This window comes from Callorhinchus milii, unplaced genomic scaffold, assembly GCF_018977255.1.
Source record: "Callorhinchus milii isolate IMCB2004 unplaced genomic scaffold, IMCB_Cmil_1.0 Scaffold5, whole genome shotgun sequence".
In the NCBI taxonomy this organism is placed as follows: Eukaryota; Metazoa; Chordata; class Chondrichthyes; order Chimaeriformes; family Callorhinchidae; genus Callorhinchus; species Callorhinchus milii.
The window spans coordinates 51,868,898-51,896,306 of NW_024704746.1; the positions used below are offsets into that span (position 1 = coordinate 51,868,898).

General features: G+C 42.3%; 1 protein-coding gene across 4 annotated transcripts; it reads right to left on the bottom strand.

The window, feature by feature from the left end:
• Positions 1-2,515: 2,515 nt before the first annotated feature.
• On the bottom strand, positions 2,516-27,038 carry zgc:110789 (Xan_ur_permease domain-containing protein). 4 transcript variants are annotated; one of them, XM_007905092.2, is made up of 12 exons: positions 26,922-27,038; positions 25,645-25,794; positions 18,556-18,713; positions 17,506-17,665; positions 15,760-15,941; positions 12,485-12,605; positions 10,051-10,207; positions 9,335-9,588; positions 7,173-7,337; positions 5,591-5,699; positions 4,299-4,394; positions 2,516-3,489 (listed from the first exon to the last, which is right to left on the bottom strand). In XM_007905092.2, the coding sequence occupies exons 1-12, from the start codon at positions 26,946-26,948 to the stop codon at positions 3,260-3,262; spliced, it is 1,809 nt and encodes a 602-aa protein (XP_007903283.1). In that variant the 5' UTR covers positions 26,949-27,038; the 3' UTR covers positions 2,516-3,259. The 4 variants fall into 4 exon arrangements, with proteins under 4 accessions (XP_007903283.1, XP_007903282.1, XP_007903284.1 ...); XM_007905091.2 differs by having other exon boundaries at positions 26,676-27,038; XM_007905093.2 differs by lacking the exon at positions 7,173-7,337 and having other exon boundaries at positions 26,676-27,038.
• Between the last annotated feature and the right edge of the window lie 371 nt (positions 27,039-27,409).

Genomic DNA, 27,409 nt, shown 5'->3' on the forward strand with positions numbered 1-27,409 from the left:
ATCCAATTCAAGATCCTCATCCTCACCTACAAGGCCATTCATGGCCTTGCTCCCTCCTACCTCTCCGACCTACTATCCCCCTACCTACCTGCCTGTACCCTCCATTCCTCTGGCTCCGGTCTGCTCCACATCCCCCGTCCCAACCGTCTACCATCGGTGGCCGGACCTTCAGCCTCTCAGCCCCGAGGCTCTGGAACTCTATCCCCCAGTGCCTTCACCTTGCTTCCTCCCTTTCCTCCTTCAAGGCCGGTCTCAAGACCTTTCTCTTTGACCGTGCCTTCAGCTTCCCTCTCAACTCTCTAGCCCCTCCTCGCTCCCTCCCTTCCCTCCCCTCACCCTGACCATTTCCCCCCTGCTCAGGTCCTGACCCCACTGTACAGCGTCTTGGGACGTCCTCCCGATGTGAAAGGCGCTCTATAAATGGAATCTTGTTGTTGTTGTTGTTGTGTGAGTGAGTGAGGGAGCGTGGCACTGTGGTAGGTGTGAGTGAATGAGAGTGGCACTAAGGTGGGTATGAGGGAGGCAGCATGGCACTAAGGTGGGTGGGAGGAGAGTGGCACTGGGGTGTGTGAGTGAATGAGGGAGTGTGGTACTGGGGTAGGTGTGCATGAGTGAGAGTGGCACTGGGGTGGGTGTGTGTGAGTGAGAGTGGCACTAGGGTAGGTGTGCGTGAGTGAGAGTGGAACTGGGGTGGGTGTGCGTGAGTGAGAGTGGCACTGGGGTGGGTGTGCGTGAGTGAGAGTGGCACTAGGGTAGGTGAGTGAGAGTGGCACTGGGGTGGGTGTGAGGGAGGGAGGTTGCACAGGGTGATCATAAGAGAGGCTGTTACTGAATATGTTCAGGGTGGTTCTGTTTGCAGGTGTGAGGGGAATGGTGGTTCTCTTTGTTTGAGGGGGAGGGTGGCTATGCATGTGGGTATGTGAAGGGGAGCCACAAAGTTGAACATATGAGAATCAAGAGAATCAAGTTGTTCAGAAGAGGTTGATATTGTTGTAACTTGACTTTCTTTGGTGCAATACTAATGAGCCAAGTTTTCATTGCACTGAAAATTGTAGAAATCTCTTTGTCCATAGAGACATTTCACTCACTTTTAAAGAAATTCTGGTTTAGGATAGCACATTAGCCATGCTTGAGAAAGCGCATCATGTTAAGCCAGTTAATTATTGATATATAACATTGTAATTCTGTCGTAATGACTCCAACACAAAAAGCATTCCAAATGACTGTTAATGGTCACAAGAGAAGTTCGAAGGAAGAAAGATCTTTTGATCCGTTTGATCTTGTGTTTCCAGAATACTCACCCAACTATTTCCATCACAGCAACAAGCTATTTTTTAAACAAGTCCAGCTTCCTGGTCGCATCCACCTTTCCAAGAAACTTGTTTGTTTAATTACCCTTTGTTGAATAAATATCAGTGTCTGGCCTGAAATTGCACTTTACAATCCAATATTTCGGTACTCTTATTCTTTTGTCTTGGTGCATCCAAAAGTATTCCAAATTATTGCTGACCAATTGGAAACTGATTGCATCCAGAGGGTATAAAAAAAGGATAGCTGCGAGAGGCTTACTCGGGCAGAGAGCTCAGAGCGAGCTATATCTGGAGTGAGGCGAGGCCAGAGTAAGAAGGAATTGGGTGAGAGTGGGAATTAGGTGCAGAGGGGGAAGTTTAGTTCTAAATTGTTCGTAAATTGGTAATCTGTCCTTTCATAGAATTGTCTGCCGAGCACATTTGGTAACGTTTTGCCTCTGAGTCAGAAGGTCGTGGGTTCAAGGCCCACATCTCAGTTGACACTCAAAGACAGACCTGGGGTCAGACCGCTTTGTTGGTGGTGCTATGCTTCAGATGAGAATAAATGCAAGATTCCTTCTGCCTTTTTAGATGGACGTTAAAGATCCCGTGTTTCACGGTACTCTTATCTGTTTTCTTTAGGTGTGAATTACACGCTCCTATCAGGTACACTCTGGAAGGAACAATCCTTACTTCTCATTTTTTCAAAGATTTGCCCAGTCTTCAAAATCTTCGATACCAATAAAACGACAATGTCTATCTGTGCTTCAAGAAGGATCTCAATAACCAATTGATGTAAACCCGATTTGTACCTCATCAGAAAGGTCTTGTACCTGGGAGTGACATGAGTGCACTTGTTTTCATGTATCTCCTATCATTCACGAGTTATTTTCAGTTTTGCGTCTTTTCCTGCAGTTACACCTGGTGGCAGCCGAGTAAAAGTGGCACTGTGGCCACTACCTATGTATGTATGTATGCGCACAGGGCAGTTACACCTGGTGGCAATGCCGGGTGACCGTGGCGCTGTGGCATCCTGTGTCACAGAGCACACACGTAGCCAAGTGGCGGGAACAAAATAAAGAACACAGACAAAGTTAGGCCGCGGCAACAACAACAAAATTACATTTTTAAAGCACTGAGTCCACCAACTGAATCCTCCAAAAAGGAGTCCTCCTAGATGAGTATAGATAAAGATGAAATGTCTGTCTGTGTGTCAATCTACATTCCATATTGGATCCTTTGGTGGCAAGCGAAGCTGCAACGGGTCCAGCTAGTATATTGATAAGCTAAGTGACTTTCAAAAATAACGAGCCTCAAGAAAAATATTTGTCCCTCAGATGACAGCACCTGGGATCCATCCTCGAGAACCCAGATTCACCTCTGACTCAGTAGTGGTTTTTTTTTATTTCAATGCTTCTAACTTTAATTTTTGTTTCAACCTTTATCCCCCCTCTTGTTACTTTCTCATTTCCCAACTACCTCACATGTGGCACACCTATTTGCAAAGAAGAGTTTTTCCTGATTTTCTGCCTTACAATACTCCAGATAATTATGGTCATTCACTTCTTCTTCTGACATGAAATCAAATGTAAGGTTTATTATTATCATCTCATCATTCAGCTTTCCTACTTGAGGTTTCGTTGAAGTTCAATTTTTAATTACACTGGCAGAAACTTCTGGTGTGACAATCACACATATAATATGATGCAAGAGGGTCTAGCCCTTGCATCATAATATAGGTGTGAGCTGCCAGACATTGTAGAAAAGGATAATATCTCTGACAATTATGGGTATATATACATGTGGGTATGAAGGAGAAGCTGTGAACATTGTTACTGAATTGGCATTAATTGATTTGATCAAGGTCTAGGAATTGTACTGGTCTCCATCTCCTGGTCTATTGTGCTCTTTCTCAAAAGTTGATTGCAGAATTGCAGAGGGGAGTTCGAAGAGTTTTGTTTTCCCTGTAATTAAAACAGAGTCTCCTTATGATTTTCCTCAGGCTTCACTTCTACTGCTGGTTCGGCAGCGGGTTTTGGTTTTGGCTTTGGACAAAAGGGGAGAAACCTCCGCCATGAGCCAGTGCAGCACTTTGTACCAATACCAAAGGGTAAGTCATAGCAAGCGGTGTCACATGCAGTGTCTCCCTCTTTGATATGAGCTTCTTTCCAAGTTAGTATTCCCCGTTCCTTCTCTGATCCTGAGAAACAAAACAATAATAATTAGTTCCATCACAAAGTTCTCTGAGAATATGTCCTCAACTGGCTCCTATGGTAACCACAATGATGAGCTGTTTGGCAATGGCTTCTCTTCTGCTTCCCAATCTAGTTTAAATATCATTGAGTGATTGTCATTATTGCCTCATGTTTCAAGTATGCCTTCTCTGGCATTTGTGCTTGGATCACTCATTAGAACCAAGTATGGAACAGAACTGCGCTTCTTGGCTCCCTGAGACAGGCCTGAGCCCTGAGTCATGAAACTGGCATGTACGGTTTTAACAAGCTTAGAGTCCTTCCACTTGTTGGGCTATTTAAAATATGCCTTCGGAACAACCGATTTTCTCACTCATGCTTCTATTATTGTTATAAAATGACAATTCATATGGTTTGGCCTGGTGGGTTACAGGAAATCTAAAATGTTGTCCTGATCCTGTCATCATGCACTAAGAGCTCAAAGTCCTAGCAGAGTGTGACAAACTAAACTTAACTGAGTATCATCTAGTTAAACCCATCTCACCAGAGAATTACATCTAAGACAAGGTAAAAAAAATGCTTCCAAGTGTCTGTTCTGAAATTGGTTTTGTAACCCTAAATTTGTGTCCTTTTGTTATTCCGTCTCTGTGCATGATTTATCCTATGAATGCTGGCCCAATTAACTTAACTTTGCAGGTGTCTCTTACATATCAAGCAATCCCTTTTCATTCCTGTCACTTCAATTTCTGTTAATGCTATGCATCACTGTAAGATTATTAGTCCTTAATCTCCCTAATTTGACAGGAAGAAAGTTTACCTGGTACAGTGTTATCCAGAAAAAATCCAAAGAATCCGCCAACAAACATACTGGTCGTTAAAAGAACATAGATAACTTGATCAAGTGGGAGTACTCCTATAAAACAAAACAATTTTTGGGGTCAATGATATGACCCTAACCAAAGCCGCATTCAAGTTAAATATATTTTTTCCGAATTCAATGTCGTATACAACAATGAAATCCCACACTGCTTAATGGTATACATGAGACCAGGTGTTTTCTCAGAGAAACCAAGGAAGAGAAAATTAAGCAGTGCCTTTTTAACCCTGTTGATATGATACCCTGTGCCTTTAAATCATTGGCCTTTCTCCTCATCTGTTTACATACTGTGCAGATCATTAGCTTCTTACCATTGCTATCTCTTCTAACTCAATACAATTCTTACTTCTAAAATATATTGAATATTTCACAGCTCCATATTTTGGTGCTGTAAGTAATATTCTATTTTGTATTTTGTACCCTGACCCACCCACCCCACCCTTGGTGGGAGAGCCTTCAGCCACTCTGCCCCCAACCTCGGGAAATCCATCCCCCAAGTCCCGCCTCAAAACCCTCCTCTTTGACCGTGCCATTGGTCACCCACCTTCCCCTCCCCTCCCCTCTCCCTCCCTGACCGCAGCTCGGATCAGAAATGCTGTACACTGTCCAGCGCCTTGGAACATCCTCCCGACATGAAAGGTGCGATACAAATGCAATCTTGTTGTTGTTGTTGTATACTATCCCATGCTCACAAACTGCAATAAAGGTCTCTAAAATTGTTGGCCTCAACCAGGAACATAGAAAGTCATCTGTTTTTTCCACGGCTTACTGCCGTAATTTAGGTTGAGCTTGACTGGTATACCCTAAATAAACTAGAAAATGCCATTTTCAGCTCTGATAAATGATCCCCACTGAGCTGAAATCCAAAATGATGACCCCCCAGGCTTTTGAACCAGGTTGGGTACAACCACCATCACAAGTCAGATGGGCGTTTCAAAATGTACTTTAACAATGTTCCTTAAATAAGGAATGGAATGTGTTGAGCAATATATATACCCAATTATCTTTGGCAGCAGCACTTTCAGTCTTGGCAAACAATACACATCAAGCTCTCTGACGCTAGGTCACACTGTGGAATATTTGGTTCTTAATCATTTCAGAATTTTTCTCCAAAAAATACTTTATGGGAGACTTTCCAAATTTCATGTAGTGAGATGGTGCAATTCCACAATATTCTCCTAAAAAGGAAGTAAGCAATATTTGTCATAATAGAAAAAAGGAATGCTTTCTACCTGTTTGGATTGCATCGGGATGCTTATTCATCCAGTTAGGTATGACCAAGCCAGCAAACATAGAGAATCCAAAAATAAAGATGTTCCTTGAAGAATTCATATCTACAAACTAAAAGAATAAATGTAAGAGCAAGTGGGATGAGGAAAGGTCACTTAATCTAATTAGCTGCCCACATTATGAATGCTTCTTACATTTTCTGGGACAGAGTGCATATTCCATTCCAACAATTTATCTCTGGAATTTCCATTGTAGAATGCATGGAATTCTCAGTTTGGTTTGGATTCTGTTTAGCATAGGGAAGGTTCCGCTTGTGTCAGACAGAGAGAATGCTTCTGTATTTACTGCAAATTGTAAGACTTCAATGATGAGAGAAGGAATCTCATGTAAAACATCCAAGAGTAGAACATTCCTTACAAACTCCTTAGCTCTGATGGGAATGGATCAGGAAGAGTAAGGTACCAGTGAAACAATCTGCCTGACAGCATGCAATTGAGTGCAACCAACAGTGTGCTGCTTCAAAACCCAAATACCACAGACGTGGTAATAATAAATGTTACAATGACTATCTTTCTCAGTGACACACAGAGATTAGATATTTTAATTTGGCAGAAGGTACACTACAATTAGCCTCAACACCCTCAGGTAAGAGGAGAAAACACAGGCATATTTTCCTGTTTCTCATTACCGTGTAGTCTTGCTTTATTCCTGTGATCGGAATCCATAAAATCCAAACTCATGTTAAAACAAGCAGTGATGGCCAATTTCACTGTACTTGCACATAGCCAGCCAACTAACTTTCTGTGTGCTGGATGGTTCCCCACACCACACTCCTGATTTGTGCCCCTCTGCTCAGCGAACTTAGGCCTGTTAAATGTGCTCCATCCACTACATTTTTTCTAAATAGTGGTAACCTTTAAAGGATTTCACTCCAAGCAGGAATCTCAATTCTTACATGGACTTCCTCTATGGAACTGGTTCTGATCTGAACATGAAAGAAGTTGAACAATTTAAAGCTGGCAATTGTGCCAGGCTTGTGTTGTGCTTTTTTTTTATCTGTCAAGTCATTTATCTAAGCCTCCTACTGAGCTAGATTGAATTGGTCAGGTCACTTTGGTAGCCTTATACTATTCTAAATTCTATATGTCAGGCGATTTCCGTAGGCTCATACTGTGATTTATTCTGCAGATCAGGTCACTTTGTCAGCCTTGGACTGTGCTGGATTCTGTATTTCGGGTCACTCTCCCAGGCTCATCCTGCTCTGGAGTTTGTGTCACATTACTGTGCCAACCTCATACTGCGCTGAATCTATACTTCAGATCACGGCAAGCTTTAAAGTGCATTGGATTATGTATGTCAGTTCTCTCTGATTATCTTATACTGCATTGGCATTTCCATGTTCAGATACAAAGGGTTGCCTCTCCCAAATTAAATCAGGAGAGTGTTAGAAGGAAAGAGGAGAAGTGATTGTACTCCCAACGTTACTCTTTGCAGGAGCCTCTATTTTTGCTGTCTTGCAATGAATGAACAAATCACTGTGTGCTTTCAGATGAAGATAGAAAACTTAGCTATACTTTGCGATACCTGTAAATTTGAAATTCCAACGGCTGTAATAACACCAAACATCACCATCAACATTCCACCAATAACTGGCTGTGGAATGGTGGCGAAAATCGCTCCAATTTTAACAAACAATCCCATGAAGATCAGTAAAATCCCACTGGTGATGATTACCGCACGACTCCCAACCTATCATATAGAAAGAAATGCTGGTTCTTCTCCCATTTATAGAGTTACTGAAAACAACAACAACAAGAACAAGAACAACAACAAGAACAACATCAACATTACATTTGTAAAGTGCCTTGCACATCGGGAGGACAACCCAAGGCGCTGAACAATCAGGGATCAAGACCCGAGTGTGGGGGGGCAGGGTTTGGATGAGGGAGGGCAGAGAGGTAGGAGGGTGGCTGAGGGCATGGTGGAAAAGGAGAGTCTTGAGTCGCACCTTAAAGGAAGCAAGGGACGGAGCAAGGCAAAAGGATTGTTGGATGGAGTTCCAAAAGGTGGGGGCAGAGCGGCTGAAAGCCGGACCGCCAATGTAGGGTGGGTCGGGCGGGAGACATGGAGCAGACCGGAGCCTGCTGAGCGGAGGGAGCGGACAGGGTGATAGGGGATCAGCAGGTCAGAGATGTAGAAAGGGAGCAAGGCTGTGGAGAGCCTTGAAAGTGAGGATGAGGATTTTGAATTCTATCCTCTGAGGGATGGGGAGCCAGTGGAGCCACCCAGGTTTCTTACTGGCTTGGTGAGGTGGAGTGTGCATCCCTAGAAGGTGATGCCTGAACATAAGAACGTAAGAAATAGGAGCAGGAGTAGGCCATTCGGCCCCCCGAGCCTGCCCCGCCATTTAATAAGATGATGGCTGATCTTCTAACCTAATTTCATTTACCTGCCCTATCCCCATATCCCTTAATCCCTTTAGTTTTTAAAAATCTATTGATCTCAGTCTTGAATATATTCAATGACTGAGCACCCACAACTTTCTGGGATAGAGAATTCCATAAATTCACTATCCTCTGAGTGAAGAAATGTTTTCTCAACTCAACTAAAAGGCTGACCTTTAATCCTGAGACTATGACCCTTAGTTTTAAATTCTCCAACCAGGGGAAACAGTCTCACAATAACTACCCTTAAGAATCTTATAGGTTTCTATAAGATCACCTCTATTCTTCTATATTCTAGAGAATATAGGCCTAGTCTACTCAACCTCTCCTCGTAGGTCAACCCCCTCAACCCAGGAACCAACCTAGTGAATCTACGTTGCACCCACTCTAAGGCGAGTATATCTTTTCTTCTCTGCCTGAAGTGCTGAGGTGCTGGCGTGAGCCAATCAGGAGGGCCATGGTCTTGCTGAAATTCAGCTGTAGAAAGTTGGCTCTCATCCAGGATCTGATGCCTAACAGACAGTCTGTCAGGACGTCAGTTGTCCTGGAATTGAGGGTGGAAGCAGAGAGAAAGATTTGGGTGTCATCCGTGTACATATTGAAGTTGACCCCATGTATGCGGATGATGTCACCAAGGGGGAATATGTAGAGGTTGAAGAGGAGGGGACCGAGGACAGAGCCCTGAGGAACACCACTCAAGACTGTGCGGGGCTGGAAGAGAAACCGGTGGTGGAGACAAATTGGAGATAAGACCTGAACCATTCAAGGACAGAACCTTGAAGGTTGAGGTGAGAGGCGAGGCGGTGGAGGAAGTTGGAGTGGTCCATGGTAGCAGAGAGGTCGAGGAGGACGAGAAAGCAGAGGGAGCCTTGGTCACAGATGGACACAATGTATTTTGTCACCTTGACCAGAGCAGTTTCCATGCTGTGAGCAGCATGGAAACCTGATTGGAGGGGCTTGTGAGGTGGGAGAGGAAAAAGCGAAGTTGGGAATCAACAACTCTTTCAAGGCTTGGAAAGAAAAGGGAGGTTGGAGATGGGTTGGTAGACATGAATGATCAACCCATTGACCTCACATGGACATAGATAGCTTTGTTCCTATGCACTAGATGCGCTAAAGATGAGCTTCACTTTATGTGCATGCATCACTGTCATTGTGATAAAGACCTTGCTTTATTCTTCAGGAGGCCAGGAGAGAAAGTAACTGCCGAGTGCTCTTTCTCACTTCCAGGGATCTGGTTTAAAACCAGAAGATTTAAAAAAAATGGTAACTCAGAAAAAACATCTTCACTGTTCCTTTTACCTTGGTAATGCCCAAAGCACCAACATTTTCACTGTAGGAGGTGGTCCCGTTTCCTGTGCCCCATGCTCCAGCCAGGAGACAGCCGATTCCCTCAATGCCAATCCCACGGTTTATGGCTTGTTTTGGAGGAGGAGGAGCACCGGATAAGCGTGCACAGGCATGATAGTCACCAACAGACTCGATCATTGAAGAAATCATTCCAGCCAGAATTCCAAAAACACCAGCAATGCTTATGGTTGGAACTCCCCACTGACCTGTGCATAGAGGACAGAGTGTATGACTGCACATTCCAGTAGTGGTGCACCTGGTTTTAAAATGTGTGATATTGTAGCAGTAACACATTGTATTACAGTGTGCATTATGGTGGACTAATGTTAGAGCCTAAAGGGCAAAATACTGCAGATGCTGGAAATCTGAAATTAAAACAGATGTTGCTGAGAGAGCTTCAGATAAACCCATAAAGAGAATGTTCCAAACTGAATGCCATATTCAACTTTTATTTTTTACCTGTTTTGGTGTTCATTTGCTCTTATTTTTAAAAAAATATACCTGGAAAAAAAATCCCAACTTATTTTAGTTTTGATTTTTTCATTAAAAAGGGAAAATAGTGATGCTTAGTTATATTAAACGCAAGGATTATTTTTAATACATCACATTTGTTAGATTTTGGTTGCGATCATTTTAGTGAATCTTTCAGCTTTTGCTCCTGCATTTACCTGGGTAAGGGAAACGGAACCAATCAGCTCGCTGAACAACGTCCGACTTCACATCCGTTCTGGCTTGATATCCGTAATCATCTGGGTCCTCAGGAAAGACTTTGCATTCTGTGAGTATAAAACAGAAAAGCCACGAAACTACAATGCCAAGGAGCACCTGTCCAGAAAGTAAAAATAAAAATATAGTTTTAGAAAATGGGCACTTCACATATTTCGAAACCCCTGGTTCTGATATCTGCACAAGGATGAGCACATCAGTCAAGCTCCCCTTTTTGGAGCAAAGCCTTGTGTTTAAAGATGTAGGAATGTGTAAAGGAGCCTTCGTTCCAGTGCACTGATCTGCACTGACATCTCCAGGTCTACCCTTGACTGATACACCTCTGCTCTGCAACCTATGTCCTCTCTTTTCAAAGTAGATCCATTGCTTGCTATTGTATTAGACTGATAATGCATCTCATTATCGTTGCTCAGAATGTCTCATTCTTTAAGAATTGAGGAGTTGTGAAGAATAGACTAGACTTTCATATTGCCCAAATATTTTTGATCTGCTATTCTGCAGTCCTGGAAATAATGGGTTTGTGATGTTCACAGATGGTTTGTCCCTTCCCTAGGTTATTTCGTGTAGGGTCCTGAAGATGATGATGTTTTGTGGTGACAACTGTGGCTGTTTATCACATTTTAGTGCAGAGTGAAAATGGCAACAATAACAACTTGCACTTATATAGCACCCTCCACGAAGGGTAGTGTCTCAGAGCGCTTAACAGTGGCGGAGTCTGAATCCGAGCCAGGTGGAGGGGGGAGGTGGCCATAAGCACGGTCGAAGAGGAAAGTTTTCAGACAAGACTTGAAAGAGGAAAGAGAGAGAGGGGGCAAGGTGGAGCGACCGAGGGAGAGTGGTCCAGAGTTTTGGGGCATAGTTTCTGAAAACACGACCCCTGATGGGGGGCGGAGGGCGCGAGGGACGAGCAGGAGGCTGGTGCCAGTTGGGCGGAGGTGCCGGGTGGTGGATTGGGGAGTGCGGAGGTGGGAGAGATAGGGAGGTGCCAAGGAGTGAAGGGATTTGAACACGAGTTTGAGGATCTTGAAGTCGATCTGTTCGGTGATGGGGAGCCAGTGGAACCTAGCCAGAACTGGTGAGATGTGGGTACGGAGTTTGGTCCAGGTCAGTATGCAGGCAGCAGAGTTTTGAATGTGCTGGATCTTGTGATTGGTGGAGCTGGGGAGACCAGCGAGAAGTGCATTGGCGTAATCCAAGCGGGAGGTGACAAACGCATGCACAAGGTTTTCGGCTGCATTTAGGGTAAGGTATGATCAGAGGCAGGCAATGTGGCGGAGGTGGAAGAAGGTGGTCCTGGTCAGGGACTGGATGTGGGGGAGGAAGGACAGCTGGGGGTCGAACCCAGGTTGTGTAGTGGTTCGGTGAGTCTGAGGGAGAGCCCAGGAAGGCTGAGGAGTTTAGATCCGCAGGAGTGAAGACCTTGACCTTGTCCATAATCAGCTACGGGAAGTTTACACTGATCCACGCCCTGATGTCTGCCAGACAAGCTGATAGAACACTGGCGGCCCTGGAGTTGTTACTGGAGGAGGCAAAGTAGATTTGTGTGTCAGTCGCATACATGTGGAAGTCTGCGGATGACATCCCAAAGGGAGCATATTGATAAGGAAAAGAAGAGGACCAAGGATGGAGCCCTGGGGTACCCTGCAGGTGATCGGGTGGGAGAGGGAGGAGAAATCATTTGCTGAAATGAAATAGAGGCGGTTGATTAAATAAGAAGAGGAGCATGACAATTATCAGTCCTCCTCTCCTGCAAGCATTTAATTCCTTTGTTCTTTTACTGGCGTACTGTTTCAAAGGCGCCAGACCATACACCCAATGGGGTATTTTACTCAAATTGATCATATGTGAGCCTTCACAATGAATGTTTTTCAGGTCATTTGATGGGTGTCACAGCAGACCTCCAACTTCATCCTCATCCATGAACAATAATACCATTCAGCATCATATTGTTTTTGTTGATGTCAGCCACTTATGGATTTCCTATTATACTCACACATTGACAAAGGCACTGTACATAACACTGAATGGGATTTATATTTTTCAACATTCACACAATTATATCTTGCAAAGTATCCTAGCTGATTTTAACTTCCCAACCTAGGGGAGCTGAAGCAAATTGTAACACCATCACTGCTGCTCTGGCTGAGACAAGTAACAAGTTCAAGTTTGCAGCCTTTGTCTTAACCCACTCAGTTCTCAGATTTATTTATTCTATTTATCCTTCATGTGACTTTTATTGCACTTCAACCATTTATCATCTTTCTAGCTCCTAGAAATAAAATGACTATTTTGGATACATAGATATATACTGCACCATAATCCCTTGAAACAGTTAATGGACTGAATTGATAAATTATGAATATAATTAATACCTACCGGAAAAATCTGGAACATGTACATCCAGGAAATATGGCACTGTTTGCTCCTGCTAAAAGCAGGAAAGGGTACTGGAATATGTCGCAAATATTGGGAAAATATTACAATGGAGCCTGTGGTCCTGAAACACAATTACAACAAGGAATGCTGGATTACAGAATATTTGGAACACTTGGTAAAAACAGGTGGGTCATTCCTGGTTTCAATAACTGCAGGTGAATAACTTATTTTTGCAGTCATAAAGCATTTGCCCAATATCCAAGATTCATCATCAATAAATGAAATAACAAATGCAATACTCCAAATCCCAGAAACCAATGCTCATTCTTCATTACACAATATCCAATCCTCTAATGAGATACATTTTCCAACAATCAAGCACAGAAATATGATGAAAAGATTACCAACTGGTGTAAAAGACACATGCTGGGCAGGCAGCATTGTCACATTCAGATTGACCAGATGGTCATTTTGGTAACTATAATGTTGATCCAAAGTATCAATAATTGCATTTCTTTACAGAAGTGAGGAGCACAGTTAAATTCTAGGTTCAGTTTTGGGTTTGCAAAATAAGAAGACAAGGTAGAAACAAAGTGAAGCCTGCCCGGAGACTTTGAGTAAAAGCAAGATTGAATTATCAAAACATCCCAGGTTCAAATCGTGGTCTGCTGAATTTGCTGCCTCGCCAGACATCAACAGAGAGCTATGATTGGCTTTAGAGACTGGGGACTGTGGCAGGATTCCTGCTGCTGATTGCTATCTAATAACTCCCAATCATAGTGCTCTGTTACAGGACGTGGAGTCAGTGGTTAGAGCACTCAACTCGCAAGCGAGAGACCTGGTTTCAATTCCTGGCAGGGTGAAATGTTGGGCAAGTTTCCTTACTCCACATGCCTCTGTTTACCTAGCAATAATTAGGAACCCAGTTGTTAGTCGATTGCCAGATCACTTTTCCAAGGGTAATAATTCCTTCAAAATAATAATAATAAATTTGTCACTTCAAACCACGATTGTTTGTGTGAGACTGCTGTGCGCAAATGGCTGCCACTTTTCTTCCACAAAATACACAGTCAATTCACTTTACAGTATATTCTATGAAGCACTTTGAAATGTCTTGAAGACGTGATAAGGCGCTATATCAAATGTAAGGATTATTATTATTATTACTATTATTATCTAGTAACTCTCATTGGAAAGTATTGAGTGAGGATAAGAGGATAAGATTTTCAGCTGTGATGCCACATGGTTAAATATCTTACTAGTAATAATAATAATCCTTGCATTTGATATAGCATCTAATCATAACTTTGACATGTCTCAAAGCGCTTCCCAGGATTTATTGTAGTGTGTATTTATTAGTCGAACATCCAGCCAATTTGAACAATGTGCCACAAACAGCCATGAAGCAATTTTAATCGAGGTTTATTGGACAGGTTCACTGTCCAGGCTTGCGCATGAAGAAAATAATGTATAAAGAAAATAGGACCTGGTTGAGAGATTGGATAGCTGCCAGCACCAGCATGAATGATTTCCCTTGGGAGAGAAGGGACGGAGAGAGGAGAGAGCAGAGTATAATTGGGAAACATAGGGAAATTGGGTCAATATTGATCATTTACAATTATAATGTAGTATTTTCTAAGCTTGGTAACTATCAAATGAAATAGTTACTTACTGAATGCTGACATCTGCTGACATAATACCAAATTGCAAGTGCCATTATTTTTATTGCATTCATAAGACTATGAGGCAGTAAACTTTTATCCTACCTTTTCATCGTGAAATGTCAAAGATCTTCAGCTGTGATGCTATGGTTAAATGGTGAATGTTGACACGACATTGTGTTTGTGCTGTTTAGAATTTGTGCTAATTGCCCCTCTAATTTGTGTCAGTTCGGTGTACTTTCTGCTGCTCCATTTACTATCAATTCTGTTTACTGCTCTCTGTTTAGTATGAGTTCCAAGTATTTATAACCCATCCATTTAGGATAGGTTCTGAGTATTCATATCCCCATTAGTATCAGTTTGGAGTAATTACAACCCCTCCATTTGTATCAATCCTGAGAACTGACTCAACTCCATTGAGTTGCAGTCCTGAGTGCTTTGTATTTCCTATCATTTCTGAGTACTTAAAGCATGTGCGGTTAGCATTGTATACAATACATTGTATTGTATTATATCTGTTTGATATAATACAATACAAAACAAAGCTATATTCGTACAGTACCTTTCACATAAGGGAGCCATCCCAAGGCACTTAACAAAATTGGCTTGGCACCCAAGCTGGGTAGGATGACTGAAAGCATGGTCAAAGATCTGGAAAGATATGAGGGAGAGAGAAGTTGGATTGGACTCCGAGATGGAGTTCCAGAGAAGTAGAGCAGAATAGCTGAAAGCATGACGGCTGATGGTGGGGTGGGGGATATGAGGCTGATTCGGCGGTACTGGGCATGGGAGGGGCCTACTCTGTTCAGTTTGAGGAACATTGGGCAAGACTGTGTAGGGAATTAAAGGTGAGAACGAGAATCTTGAACTCGATCTGCTGGGGGATGGGGAACCATTGGAGCCGGGCAAAGGTGGGGTAATAGGCTTGTGAAGCCTGGTGCGGAAAAGGACAAAAGGCTTCAGAATTCTGGTTAGTCTGCAGCTTGTGAAGGGAAGAACTGAGCAGTCCGGCGTGCAGCATATTGGCAAAGTAAGCCTGGATGTGTTAAATGAATGGATGAGGGTCTCGGTAGCCTGAGGGCAGAAGTAGTGGCAGAGACAGGCAGTATTTTGGAGGTGGGGGACAGCTGAAGATGTCAGATCACGGGTGTGGTTTAAAAGACAATTGAGAGTCATAAAAGACACTGAGGTTCTTCACCAGCTGTATAAGATGGAGTGTACATCCATGCAGCCTGATACCAGCAGCGCCTGAGGCCAAGTTTTGCTTGTTAAAATTCAGCTGGAGAAAGTTAGCTCTCACCCAGGACTTAATATCAGAAAGGGAATTAGTCAGAACAGCAGGGAGGGTAGAGGCAGAGAGAGGAAGTTAACCCCATGTCTGCAGATGACATTGCCAAGCGGGAGCATATAGATAGAAGAGGACCAAGGATAGAGCCCCGAGGAACACCACCTGTGACTGTGCGGAGTGGGAGGAGAAGCCGTTAGAATAGAATTTGAAGTCCTTGCAGTGCTTCCATTCAATATTGGTTTTATTTATTGTTATTTTGCAGTGTTTGCATCCCCTCGGTTCTTTTGTTCAGTTTGCTCTTTGTGGTATTAGCTTGTGCTACTTACATGCCTGAAATTCCCCAGTGAGTTCCTGCGTCATTTCCAGCAGAATCAAAAAGAGACAATCCAATCAAAGAGATTGTTGGGGCGATGGTTAAAGGTCCAATGCATTGCATCAAAAATCCAATTAAACCAGAAAATCCCACAAATATTTGGAAACACGATGCTACCATAATCGCTCCCTGGAGCTGAAACCAATGAAATTATGTCATTAGTGTGGCTAAATTAGTTTTGAAAACCAAAAACATGAAAGCCTTAAAAACCAATAGCGAAACTAAATAAAGTAGAAAAATATTCCAGCATTCCAAGTATTTCTCAATGAGTCTTTATCTTGGACGTTTTGATGTCAATGAAGAAGAAACTATTTGCTTTTTTATAGTGTCTTATATTTAAACATATCAAAGTGCATCACTGTTTTTACAGGCAAACACAACAGACGTTTGCACCAGCAAGGTCACACAAACAGTCATGAGGTTGAGCTAGAAAATGGAGAGAAGCTTGCTTCTCTTTTCAAGTAGTTCCATAGGATCTTTAATGTCCACCTGAACATGTAGACGGGATCTCAGTTTAACATCTCAACCAAAGCACCACATCTTCAACAAAGCAGCGCTCCCCATTTATTCACTGGAATGTCAGCCCAGATTATGTCAGGTCAAGTTCCCAATTTGGAGATCCACAAACTTCTGATCCAGATGCGAGAATACTACTAACTGAACCATGCCTGTACGAGTGAAGGCAGCATCTCTTATACACAGGATACATTTCCATGTTTATAAAGGGAAAGACAACAACAATAACAAGATTACATTTGTACAGCGCCTTTCACGTCGGGAGGACGTCCCAAGGCGCTGGACAGTGACAGCATTTCCGAGCTGGGGTCAGGGGGGAGAAGGGAGGGGAGGGGAAGGGGGGTGGCCAATGGCATGGTCAAAGAGGAGGGTTTTGAGGCGGGACTTGAAGGAGGCTAAGGAGGGGGCGAGGCGGAGTGAATGTGGAATGGAGTTCCAGAGATTGGGGGCAGAGTGGCTGAAGGCTCTCCCGTCAATGGTGGGGCGGGTGAGTCGGGGGACGTGGCGCAGGCCAGAGCCGGCTGAGCGGAGGGAATGGGCGGGTTGGTAGGGGGTTAGGAAGTCGCAGAGGCAGGGTGGGTCGAGGCCATGGAGGGCTTTGTAGGTGAGGACCAGGATCTTGAACTGGATCCCCTGAAGGATAGGGAGCCAATGAAGTCGGGCGTGAGTGCAGGAGATGGGGTCACGAATATGAACAGCAGGCCTACAGCAATCAATTGATTTAGGATTCACAGAAAAGAAAACAATTTATCATTACTTCATTCTTTGCCAAATATCAGTGACATAGTGTCATCTTATTGTTGCTTTAATGTTAAATTAAGTGATGCTTTTTCTGGTTCATAGGAATCTAGTCTTTGCATCCATAGGTTGTGGATCATGTAGTACAACAGGAATTGAGCTCATTAACTCCGATGACCCTAAGTGTAACACTCCCAGGTCAGATACAGGATAGGTTAGATATAAAGAAATGTTCTTCTGCACTGACCCATCCAGCACTCTGAGGTCAAACGCACCTTGGCTTAGACAAAGATAATTCCAACTGAAGAATGACCAGCCACATGAGAAGGGTAGCAGAATGTGGCCAGTGCTAACAGAACCATTCCTACAGTAATGCAGCGCCTTCAAGAGAGAAGTATAAAATTAGCAAAACTAAAATGATATCAACTTTAAAGTTGCAAAGTACCTCTTGCATGCGTGACTGCCATATTTCAATAAAGATGGGATCACTGGTGTTAACTTTTGTCTGATTGTATGTCCATTCAGGACATTTATATTTTGGCAAAGACAACATGGCTAGTGTAGGAGTCAGGAATGCAAATGTACCTCCTTGTAGGATGGGCAGCCTGAAAGAAATAATGCTCAGAAATCAGCGGCTATATTACACATCTTTGGTAAAAAACAGCACCTCTTTAGAATTGTGTTTAATGGTTCAGAAATGTTAGCAAGTTTTATGTTATGATCAATATTATCTACTGGGCTGAAACATTGATAATTATTTGGGGAGGACAAGTTTGCAAGGAGAGAGTGTGGGAGTTGGATTGAATTGGATAGCTCTTTTCAAAGAGCTGGCACAGATATGATGGGACGAATGACTTCCTTCTGTGCTGTATCATTCTATGATTCTATGATTTCTAAATTATGTTTGCAACATGTTTCTTGCAAAATGCGATGGAGCCTGTCAAATGCTCTATATTGCCATTTGAAACGGGAATCGAAAAGTGAAAAGATTTCTTCTATTCTAACAAGGACTTAATCAGAGCTAACAGACTATGATCATAGATCTGAAGTACAAAACATTTCCATGGCTTATTGCTATTTGCCCTTCAGAGGTCAAATGAAGCCTTGAAAGGAGCAACCTATTACAAGATGATCAAGTTTGGATGTCGTGGAATGGTACAGGATTGACACTGAGTAGGGCTCAACTCTGTGAAGGGTTTTCTGCAGTGCCTCTTGGGCAGACCTTTTGTCACAGTAACCAGAACTGTATGCAGTCCTCTGGCTGCAGCATGACTAGAGCACTATATAGCTTGAGTATTTCTTACAGGGATTCAAACTGATTTGGTAATATAGTCCAGCATCCCATTTGCCTAGTTTATTTTCACATCACACTATTTTGATGATAAGAGATGAGTCAGCTTGGCAAGTTCTTTTCCATCCATGGAAGACTTGTGTTTCCTTTTGTTGCTTGTGTTTTTGGCTTGTTGATGCAGGAAGAATATTTCTGAGCTCTTACCTTACCCCAAAAAGGACCTGAAGCAGAGTGCAGAATCCTGACACAAAGAATATGTTGCTGATGAGCTTGCTCTGTGTGATGTGGTCATGTTGTAAGCAGAGCTCTCGAGACAGAATGAGGGGAATGGCAACTATTCCACCCAATGCAGTCAGGAAATGCTGGGAATCAGGAGAAAGTAGAAGTTAAACAAAGCAACCAGACTCCTTCAGTGAACACAATTGATGTGTGATTTGTTTTCACTGTTTTCTTACTTCCGGTATTGACTGTTTCTGTGAAGGGATATTAACACGGGTCACAAATATGAAATAAACCTTTTCAAATTGTGTTTGTTAACATGGAATGATTCACACCAAAAGATGGCTTGCTCTTTGGGGCACAAATGATACTTGTTCCCTTCATCCCCATGTGACAGGCACTATTTAATGCAATTATTTGTTGTTGTTTATGTTGTTGCCTTCCCTGAAGATGACCTTTTACCTTTCTTCATTCCACTAGTTTTCCTGTGTCAACTTAACTCAGTATGTAGCACTATATCAAATGCAAGGATTATTATTATTATTATGTAGCATTTTAACCTTTGTGTCAGGAGATTGGGGTTTCAAAATCATTGTCCAGGCTGCAGTGCAGTTCTGGGGGACCATTGCATTGTTTGAGGTGCTGCTTTTCACATTAGACAATAGACTGTGGTCCTGTCTGCTGTTAAAGTGCAGCAGATCACACAGTCAATCATGCCATCCTCGTCCATCGTTTCTCCTCCCCCATCCACCTTAGTGGGACCCCTCTTGCATGGTTGGAGTCCTACTTGACCAACTGGCAACAATATATCTCTGCAAACAGTTTCTCCTCCCGCCGCTGCCTGGTCACCTGTGGGTTACCCCAAGTCTCCATCCTCGGCCCCCTTCTTTTCCTCATTTACATGCTCCCTCTCGGCGATGTCATCCACAAAAATGGGGACAACTTCAACATAATAATAATCCTTGCATTTCATATAACGCCTTATCACATCATTGAGGCATCTCAAAGCGCTTCACAGAATATGCCGTAAAGTGACTTGACTGTATATTATATGGGCAAAACATGGCAGCCAATTGCGCACAGCAGTGTTCCACAAACAGTCGTGGCATATCTGCTCTCTTCCTGGCTTCACAGATTACCTGCCACTGGGACTTGTGAGTGAAGTTGTGGAGTTCACTATCTTATCTTGTTTTTAAGAGACAGAAATAATGATAAGCAGTTTTGATAACAAGAATGTAAAACATTGAATGCTATTACTTAACACGTCCTGTACTGTTAATAGGCCCTTTCACTTCTATGAGTGTTGGGATAACAACAAAGAAAAACATGACTACGAAAGGGTATTGCAGACTGGCTGGCTCAGTTCTGTCTATCATATTCCGTGCCCCACCACCATACACCTATCTAATATCACCTATAACAGTTGACATTATCTGCTACCAGTGTTTCCTTGGGCAACATGTTCCATATATTCATCGCTTCTCTTTGTAAACTAATGAAATCTAAATTTCTGTTTTTCTTCCTTTAAGTTTGAGATCATGGCCCCTTATTGTGCACTTCATTTGGCAGTGACTAAAACTGTACCCAATACAGTATTCCAGATACGTCCTGATCACAGCACGACACAGTTTGAGAAGAACATCTACGTATCTAAAGGCAATTTGGCATTGTAACATTGTTTGCCTTTTTGTTGCATCTCACTCAGTATTTGGATATGGTGAGAGGCGATTCAGCTAACATCCATAGGTCTTTTTCAGCTTCCCTCTTGATAAGTTTATCTTACCTGATAATTTCACTCTCGCATCATGTTCAGAAAGTTGTGCACAACTTTCTGAACATGATGTGAAAGTGAAGTTGATACTAATAATATAATAAAATAATAATCCTTGCATTTGATATAGCGTTTTCTACGTCCTTGTGAGGCAGTCTTTCCACTCCTGCAGCCAGGGTGATGGTCAGACTCAGGGCAAAAATATCCGCTTTGGGCAAATTAGAATAGTCCTCTTGTAATATCTCATTGGCTAAGAAGCGGCAGTCTCCTTCCTCCATTTGGGTATTTGAGATTGAGGTCACATGGCCAAGGTCACCTATTTTGTATAGTATATTTGTGGTCAAAACACCATCCTTGTCAATATCACTTTTCTTCTTCCAAGCATCCAGACTTAGCATCAATCATTTTTTTACAAATGAAAATATTGCTCGGCTTCAAGTCCATATGAACCAGGCCAGAATTGTGGATGTATCTCAGGCTCATGGATACTTGCAGCAGAATCTCCTTCAATTCTCCTTCAGAAAGTGAAGTTCCTTTCTCAGGTTATCCATCACTACATCTGCCAGGCTGCCACCATTGCAGTACTCATTCTGAATGAGCATGTGATCATCCTCTGCTCATGTCAAGTAGTAACGCACCACATGGGGGTGATGTCCCAGCACAGCGTGTGCATACACTTCACGGAGCGCTGTCTGTTCATCAGTTGATCCAGACAGAGGTCTTTTCAACCGCTTATTGGCATAGAGACAGTCCTCCAGACGTTTGACACATTTATGCACAGCACCAAACTCCCCACTACTGATTTTCTCTAGCTAGTAAAATTCTGTGGCATAGTGGGAAACCATGTTTTCTCGGAGGTTGAATTTTTTAGAACGTAGACTTAGATATCAAGAATCTCATTCTCTTTCAATTCAACATCTCTCCTGGTTCTTTCCTCAACTCTCTTCTTTTTCTTCCCACTCTGTCCAATGCCCAGCTCATGGTAATACATAGAATTGTGCAACTACTGTATCTGTAATTAACTTTATTTGCCATCGATGACCAGGTGTGTACCCTTGCGTGTTTTCATTTTAAGGCTGTCAGTCCCTTTTCCAAATTGTAGGATCCAAAGACAACTTGGTGTTAACTGTAAATTTAACATTTTGCACTAAGTTTGTTAATCCAAATCATCAATGGATACAGGGTACAGGAGAAATTCCAGCACATTTCCCTGAGGAGCTCCATTCAATAAATGCCACTTTGACTTAACTATTCTTACGACCATTCTCTGTTTACTTTAGCCAATTTTTGCCCATGTTTGCCCTCAAACCCATTGACATAAGTTTGTTATAGACAGGAAACCTAGGGGATTTTTTTATAAAGAAGCTGACCCAAGGGATATGAGACAAGGCAGGTTTAAGGGATATGGGGCTTGAGGCCTGGGTGGGTATCAAGGCATACGGGGCCTGGGCGGGTAATTGGCGTTGAGGTACAGATCACCCATGATCTTATAGAATGGTGGAACAGGCTCGAGGGGCTGAATGGCCTACTCCTGTTCCTATATTTCACATGTCTCTCGCCCAAATTATGAAGTCTAAACTTGCAAATCAAACTTAACTGAATGAGGATGAATGCACACTGGCTAAAAGCAGAATATTTAATTGCACAATAAAGGGTTTGTTGTTAAATGACATCCAGCAGGAAAAAATTTGATTACAAAAAATTATCTGTCTGCAGCAATCTCAATCACTGCAAACTTTGTAGGGCACAGAGTTTAATATTTTCACTGAACACAAGGAGATTAGAATGATTTTGTCTCTGTCTTTCTTTCTCCTAATATCCTCATTCTCATTCCTCCGGGTCTGGCCTCCTCCCCGAGTTCTCCGCTCCGCCCTTGGCGGCCGTACCTTCAGCCAGTATGTCCTGAGACTCTGGATCTCCCTTCCTCACTCCCTTCGCCTCGCCCCCTCTCTTCCTATTTTCAGGTCTCTACTGAAGACCTTTCTTTTTGACTGCGCCTTTGGTCACCTTTCTCCCCCTCCCCCTGGCTCGGCTCCGGGATCCGTTACTATGAAGCGCTCTGAGACGCCGTCCGGCATGAAGGGCGCTATATAAATCCAAGTTGTTGTTGTTGTACTCTACACATGAGATTTTCTCATCAGAAAATGTTACCCATTATAATTACTCAGGTTTCGTGCATTGTGTCAGGAAAAGCAATGAAGAGGAACCAGTCAGTACAATTTACGTATGAATAGTGACAAGCTGAAAATCAGATTTTCAGCCATATGTACAGCTCTTCTGGCTGAAATACTTGCAATTTTCCAACACATATCACGAACAAACCACCAACATAAACTTAGATGCCACGTTTCATAGAATCATGGAATGATACAGGTCGCATTCAATGCATGTTAGCAATACAACAGCTTGTAACAGCCAATGTGTCACTGACCATGATTAAACAGTACCAATTAAACCAATCCTAGCAATAAAACCGCCTCAGTAACCATAACAGATTATCATGTAATCTTATGAATCTTGCAATTACTGAATCCGTAATTAACTTTATTTGCCCAGGTGTCTTTATGGGTGACCAGATGGGTACCCTGGCGTGCTTTCATTTTAAGATTGGCAGTCTCTCCTCCAATTGTAGGATCCAATGACAACTTGGTATCACTTGTAAATTTAACATTTTGCACTGAGTTTGTTAATCCAAATCATCAATGGATTCAGGGTACAGGAGAAATTCCAGCACATTTCCCTGAGGAGTTCCATTCAATAAATGCCACTTTGACCTAACTACTCTTACGACCATTCTCTGTTTACTTTAGTCAATTTTTGTCCATGTTTTTCCCTTCAAACCCATTGACATAAGTTTGTTATAGATAGCAAACCTAAGGGATTTTTTAAAAAAAAAAGCTGACCCAAGGGATATGAGGCAAGGCAGGTTAAAAGGGATATGGGGCCTGAGGCCTGGGTGAGAATCAAGAGATATGGGGCAAGGGTGAGTTGAGGTACAGACCAGCCATGATCCTATAGAATGACGGAACAGGCTCGAGGGGCTGAATGGCCTACTCCTGTTCCTATATTTCACATGTCTCTCGCCCAAATTATGAAGTCTAAACTTGAAGTCAAACTTAACTGAATGAGGATGAATGCACACTGGCTAAAAACAGAAAATCTAATTGCACAATGAAGGATTTGCTGTTAAATGATATCCAGCAGGAAAAAATTTGATTACCAAAAATTATCTGCAGCAATCTGAATCACTGCAAACTTTGTGGGGCACAGAGTTTAATATTTTCACTGAGCACAAGGAGATTAGAATGATTTTGTCTCTGTCTTTCTTTGTCCTTCTCACCTTTTGCTTATTTTCTCTTAATATCCTCATTCTCATTCCTCCGGGTCTGGCCTCCTCCCCGAGTTCTCCGCTCCGCCCTCGGCGGCCGTACCTTCAGCCAGTATGTCCTGAGACTCTGGATCTCCCTTCCTCACTCCCTTCGCCTGGCCCCCTCTCTTCCTATTTTCAGGTCTCTACTGAAGACCTTTCTTTTTGACTGCGCCTTTGGTCACCTTTCTCCCCCTCCCCCTGGCGCGGTTCCGGGATCCGTTACTATGAAGCGCTCTGAGATGCCGTCCGGCATGAAGGGCGCTATATAAATCCAAGTTGTTGTTGTTGTACTCTACGCATGAGATTGCGTGACAAAATGCATGACATTTTCAATCTACGACTGTTTGTGGGACATTGCTGTGCGCAATTGGCTGCCGCATTCGCCCACAAATATACAGTCAATCCACTTTACAGTATATTCTGTGAAGCGCTTTGGGACGCCCTCCCGACGTGAAAAGCGCTATATCAAATGCAAGGATTATTATTATTATTATTAATCTTTGGACGATGATGAATGCACATTGGCTAAAAGCAGCAAATCTAATTGCACAATTGATGAGTTTGTTGTTAACTGACATTGTAAGATTATATTTGTGATGTTTACTGTTGTTAAGGTTTTTAATTAGTATACTTTTAGAATATAACCAACACTTATAATCTTTTTAGTATGGCATTCGTTAGACTAGGACATGGACAAGGTTGTGTGTTTCAAAAGATGAACTTAGGGCCCCTGGGAAGGTAATATTTTCACTGAACACAAGGAGATTAGAATGATTTTGTCTCTCCTTTCTTTCTCATTCTCACCTTTTGCTTATTTTCTCTGTTATTATCTTCATTCTCTTTATATTAATCGTTGGATTTTATGTTGTGCATTTCCTCTTAGGAGGATCCTGAGTGCACTTCACATGATTTTTACTGTGAATTGTAATGATGATATATGTGTAGGTGAACATGGTATCCAATTTGCGTATATCAATATCTTACAAACAACAATGAAGTGAATGACCAATTTTTCAGGGGGATTGCTGGCCAGGACACCAGGAGAAACCTCTTGCTGGTTTTTGACTAGTGTCACAGGATCTTTAAAGTCTACCAGAACAGGGAGACTTCGGTTTAACTTCTCAAGCGAAGGATGGCACTGCTACAATGGAGTCCTGTAGCTCAGTGGTTAGAGCACTCGCTTTGCAATTGAGAGACCTGAGTTCAATTCCAGGCAGGGTGAAACCTTGGGCAAGTTTCCTTACTCCACATAGAGCCTAATAATACTCCCTCCAAAACCAAAAACAATAATAAATTGGTCATTTTCAATCCATATGACTGTTTGTGGGACATTGCTGTGCGTAATTGGCTGCCGCGTTCGCCCACAAATATACAGTCAATTCACTTTACAGTATATTCTGTGAAGCGCTTTGGGACGTCCTCCCGACGTGAAAAGCGCTATATCAAATGCAAGGATTATTATTATTATTATTATTATTACAATGCAGTGCTCCCCCAGCATTGTAAATTGGAGTATCAGCCAAGAATGTGACTTTTTGTTTACCTCGTTTTCTCACCCTTTCCGTGTTTTCCCCTATCGCTCCATCTATTCCACTTGTTTCCTTGCACTATTCTCTGTCTCTCCCTGATTTGTTTACTTTGCTTTTCTTTCTCTCTGTTTTGCTCTTTCTCTTTTTTTCTGTTTTTGTCTTTGTCATTTCTGTCTATTTTGCTCTTTTTATTTCTGTTTAATTTTTTCTCTCCTCTCTCTCTGTTTTACTTGGTCTATTTGTTTCTCTCTGTTTTGCTCTGTATGTACCTCTCTTTTAATTTTTCAGTCTCCCACTTTTACTTTTTTTTGCCTCTCTGATTTCTTCTCCATTTCTCTCATTTATTTTCTCTCTCTTTCTCCCTCTATTTGCCCTTTCTATTTTCTTTCCCATCCCGTTCTTACCTGAATGCCAAGAAATATGCACAGATACCATGGAGGGACATCAGTGATAATGTAAGCCAACTTGTTTGAATTCTTATCCTCAGAAGAAAGTTTGTTGCTCTTCTCAATTTTCTCGTGTTCACTGATATTAGGAGCATCTCCATCTTCATTCTATGTGAGAATAAAACATTTAAATCTCTGTCACACAACCGGATTCCTGCAACAATCCTCTTCTGTATTTAAGAGTAATAACAAATGTACTGATTTGTACTCAACCAGTGCTTCTTATTGGCACACGTAGCAGTGCAGGAAGTGAAAAGAAACAATAAATAAATACTTGGGCACCAGCTCCACAGTCACTTTTTTTGACAAGACATTTAGGCAGGAAGTTAACATGTTTAGGCATGAAGTTAACCGGCTTTTTGCCATTCAATTTTTGAACCTTGAAAATGGTAGATTAGAAGAAGGGTTTCCTGCAGACCAGTATATTAGATACCAAACAGCTGTCACTGAAGTAGACTACCCCATCCTAAAGTGTGCCCTGTCACTACACACTAGAAAGGAGACACCTGTGGAATACATGATCCATGACAAAATTACACCATTGGATCAGTCATCATCGACACTCAAACTATCCACGAGTACACCATTCCCAAAGCGTTCCGCACCATTATGCAGAGGGAGCACAAAGCAAGACCATGTACTGTAAAATAGGCACTCGAACAGTCGTGTCAGCAGAGACCTTGGACAGGTCGCTGCCCATCTTTCTAGATACAAATATGGCATAGGGTGAGCAAGAAAAATCCAAGCGAAAAATAAAATTTGAAGCAGGTTAGGGATGAATAGCCCCTGGAATCATAAAAAAGAATTTACACACAACTCCAAAAGGATGAGAGTGAGCCATAAGAGTGCATGTCACAGCAGTTACAATATGGGTTTTTATCATTTAACTGCTTTGATGCTGTTTAAAAAAAACATGTTTTACAGAGCTCCCATGATATTCAAAATAGAATACAAATGATCCTTCTTTGAGATTGCTAATATGTACTTACAATATAACTGTAATTATCCAGCCCACTGGATTTCTCCTCCGAAGACATTGCAGTTGATATACCTCTAACAAAGGAAGAAAGTTTACAGCGAACCGTGCCAGAAGAACTGATAGGAGTTGTTAGGAGTTGTTAACCCTGATAACCTGAATGAATCATCCAACACTAGAGTGATCTCTCCGTCAGTTTTTTTTAAAAGAAATCCTAATAAACTGTTTGTTTACAATGAAAATTCTTAAGAAAGATTACTTTGTGAGCTTCCTGAAACATCACCATTCCATCAGACAAGTGAGAGAGAATTAGACTTGATAGAGATTTTCAGCATTCTCCAGAAAACAAGCTGCTTTTCAAATGCAACCAGGCAACGGCCAAATGTTATGCATTAGCTATAAATTCTTCCTGATTCAGTTTCTTCGTAACAAAATTCCAGCTCATGTACACACAGCCTCCTTTGTCAAAGATTAAACCTGCAATATAGCCAATTAGAGTCCTGTAACTTAATGGTTAGGGCACGCCTCGCGAACAAGAGGACCTGGGTTTGATTACCAGGCGGGGTGAAATAGTTGGCAACATTTCTCGGTATGCCTCTGTTTACCTAGCAATAGGTAACTCAGTTGTTAAACAATTGCTGATTAATAATCCCAGGTAATTTTATAATCAAATCTTTTTCTGCTGGATGTCATAAGGTTCGCCAGAAAGAGACTTTACCCAATACAGGTGGTGGGAATTACAGATCT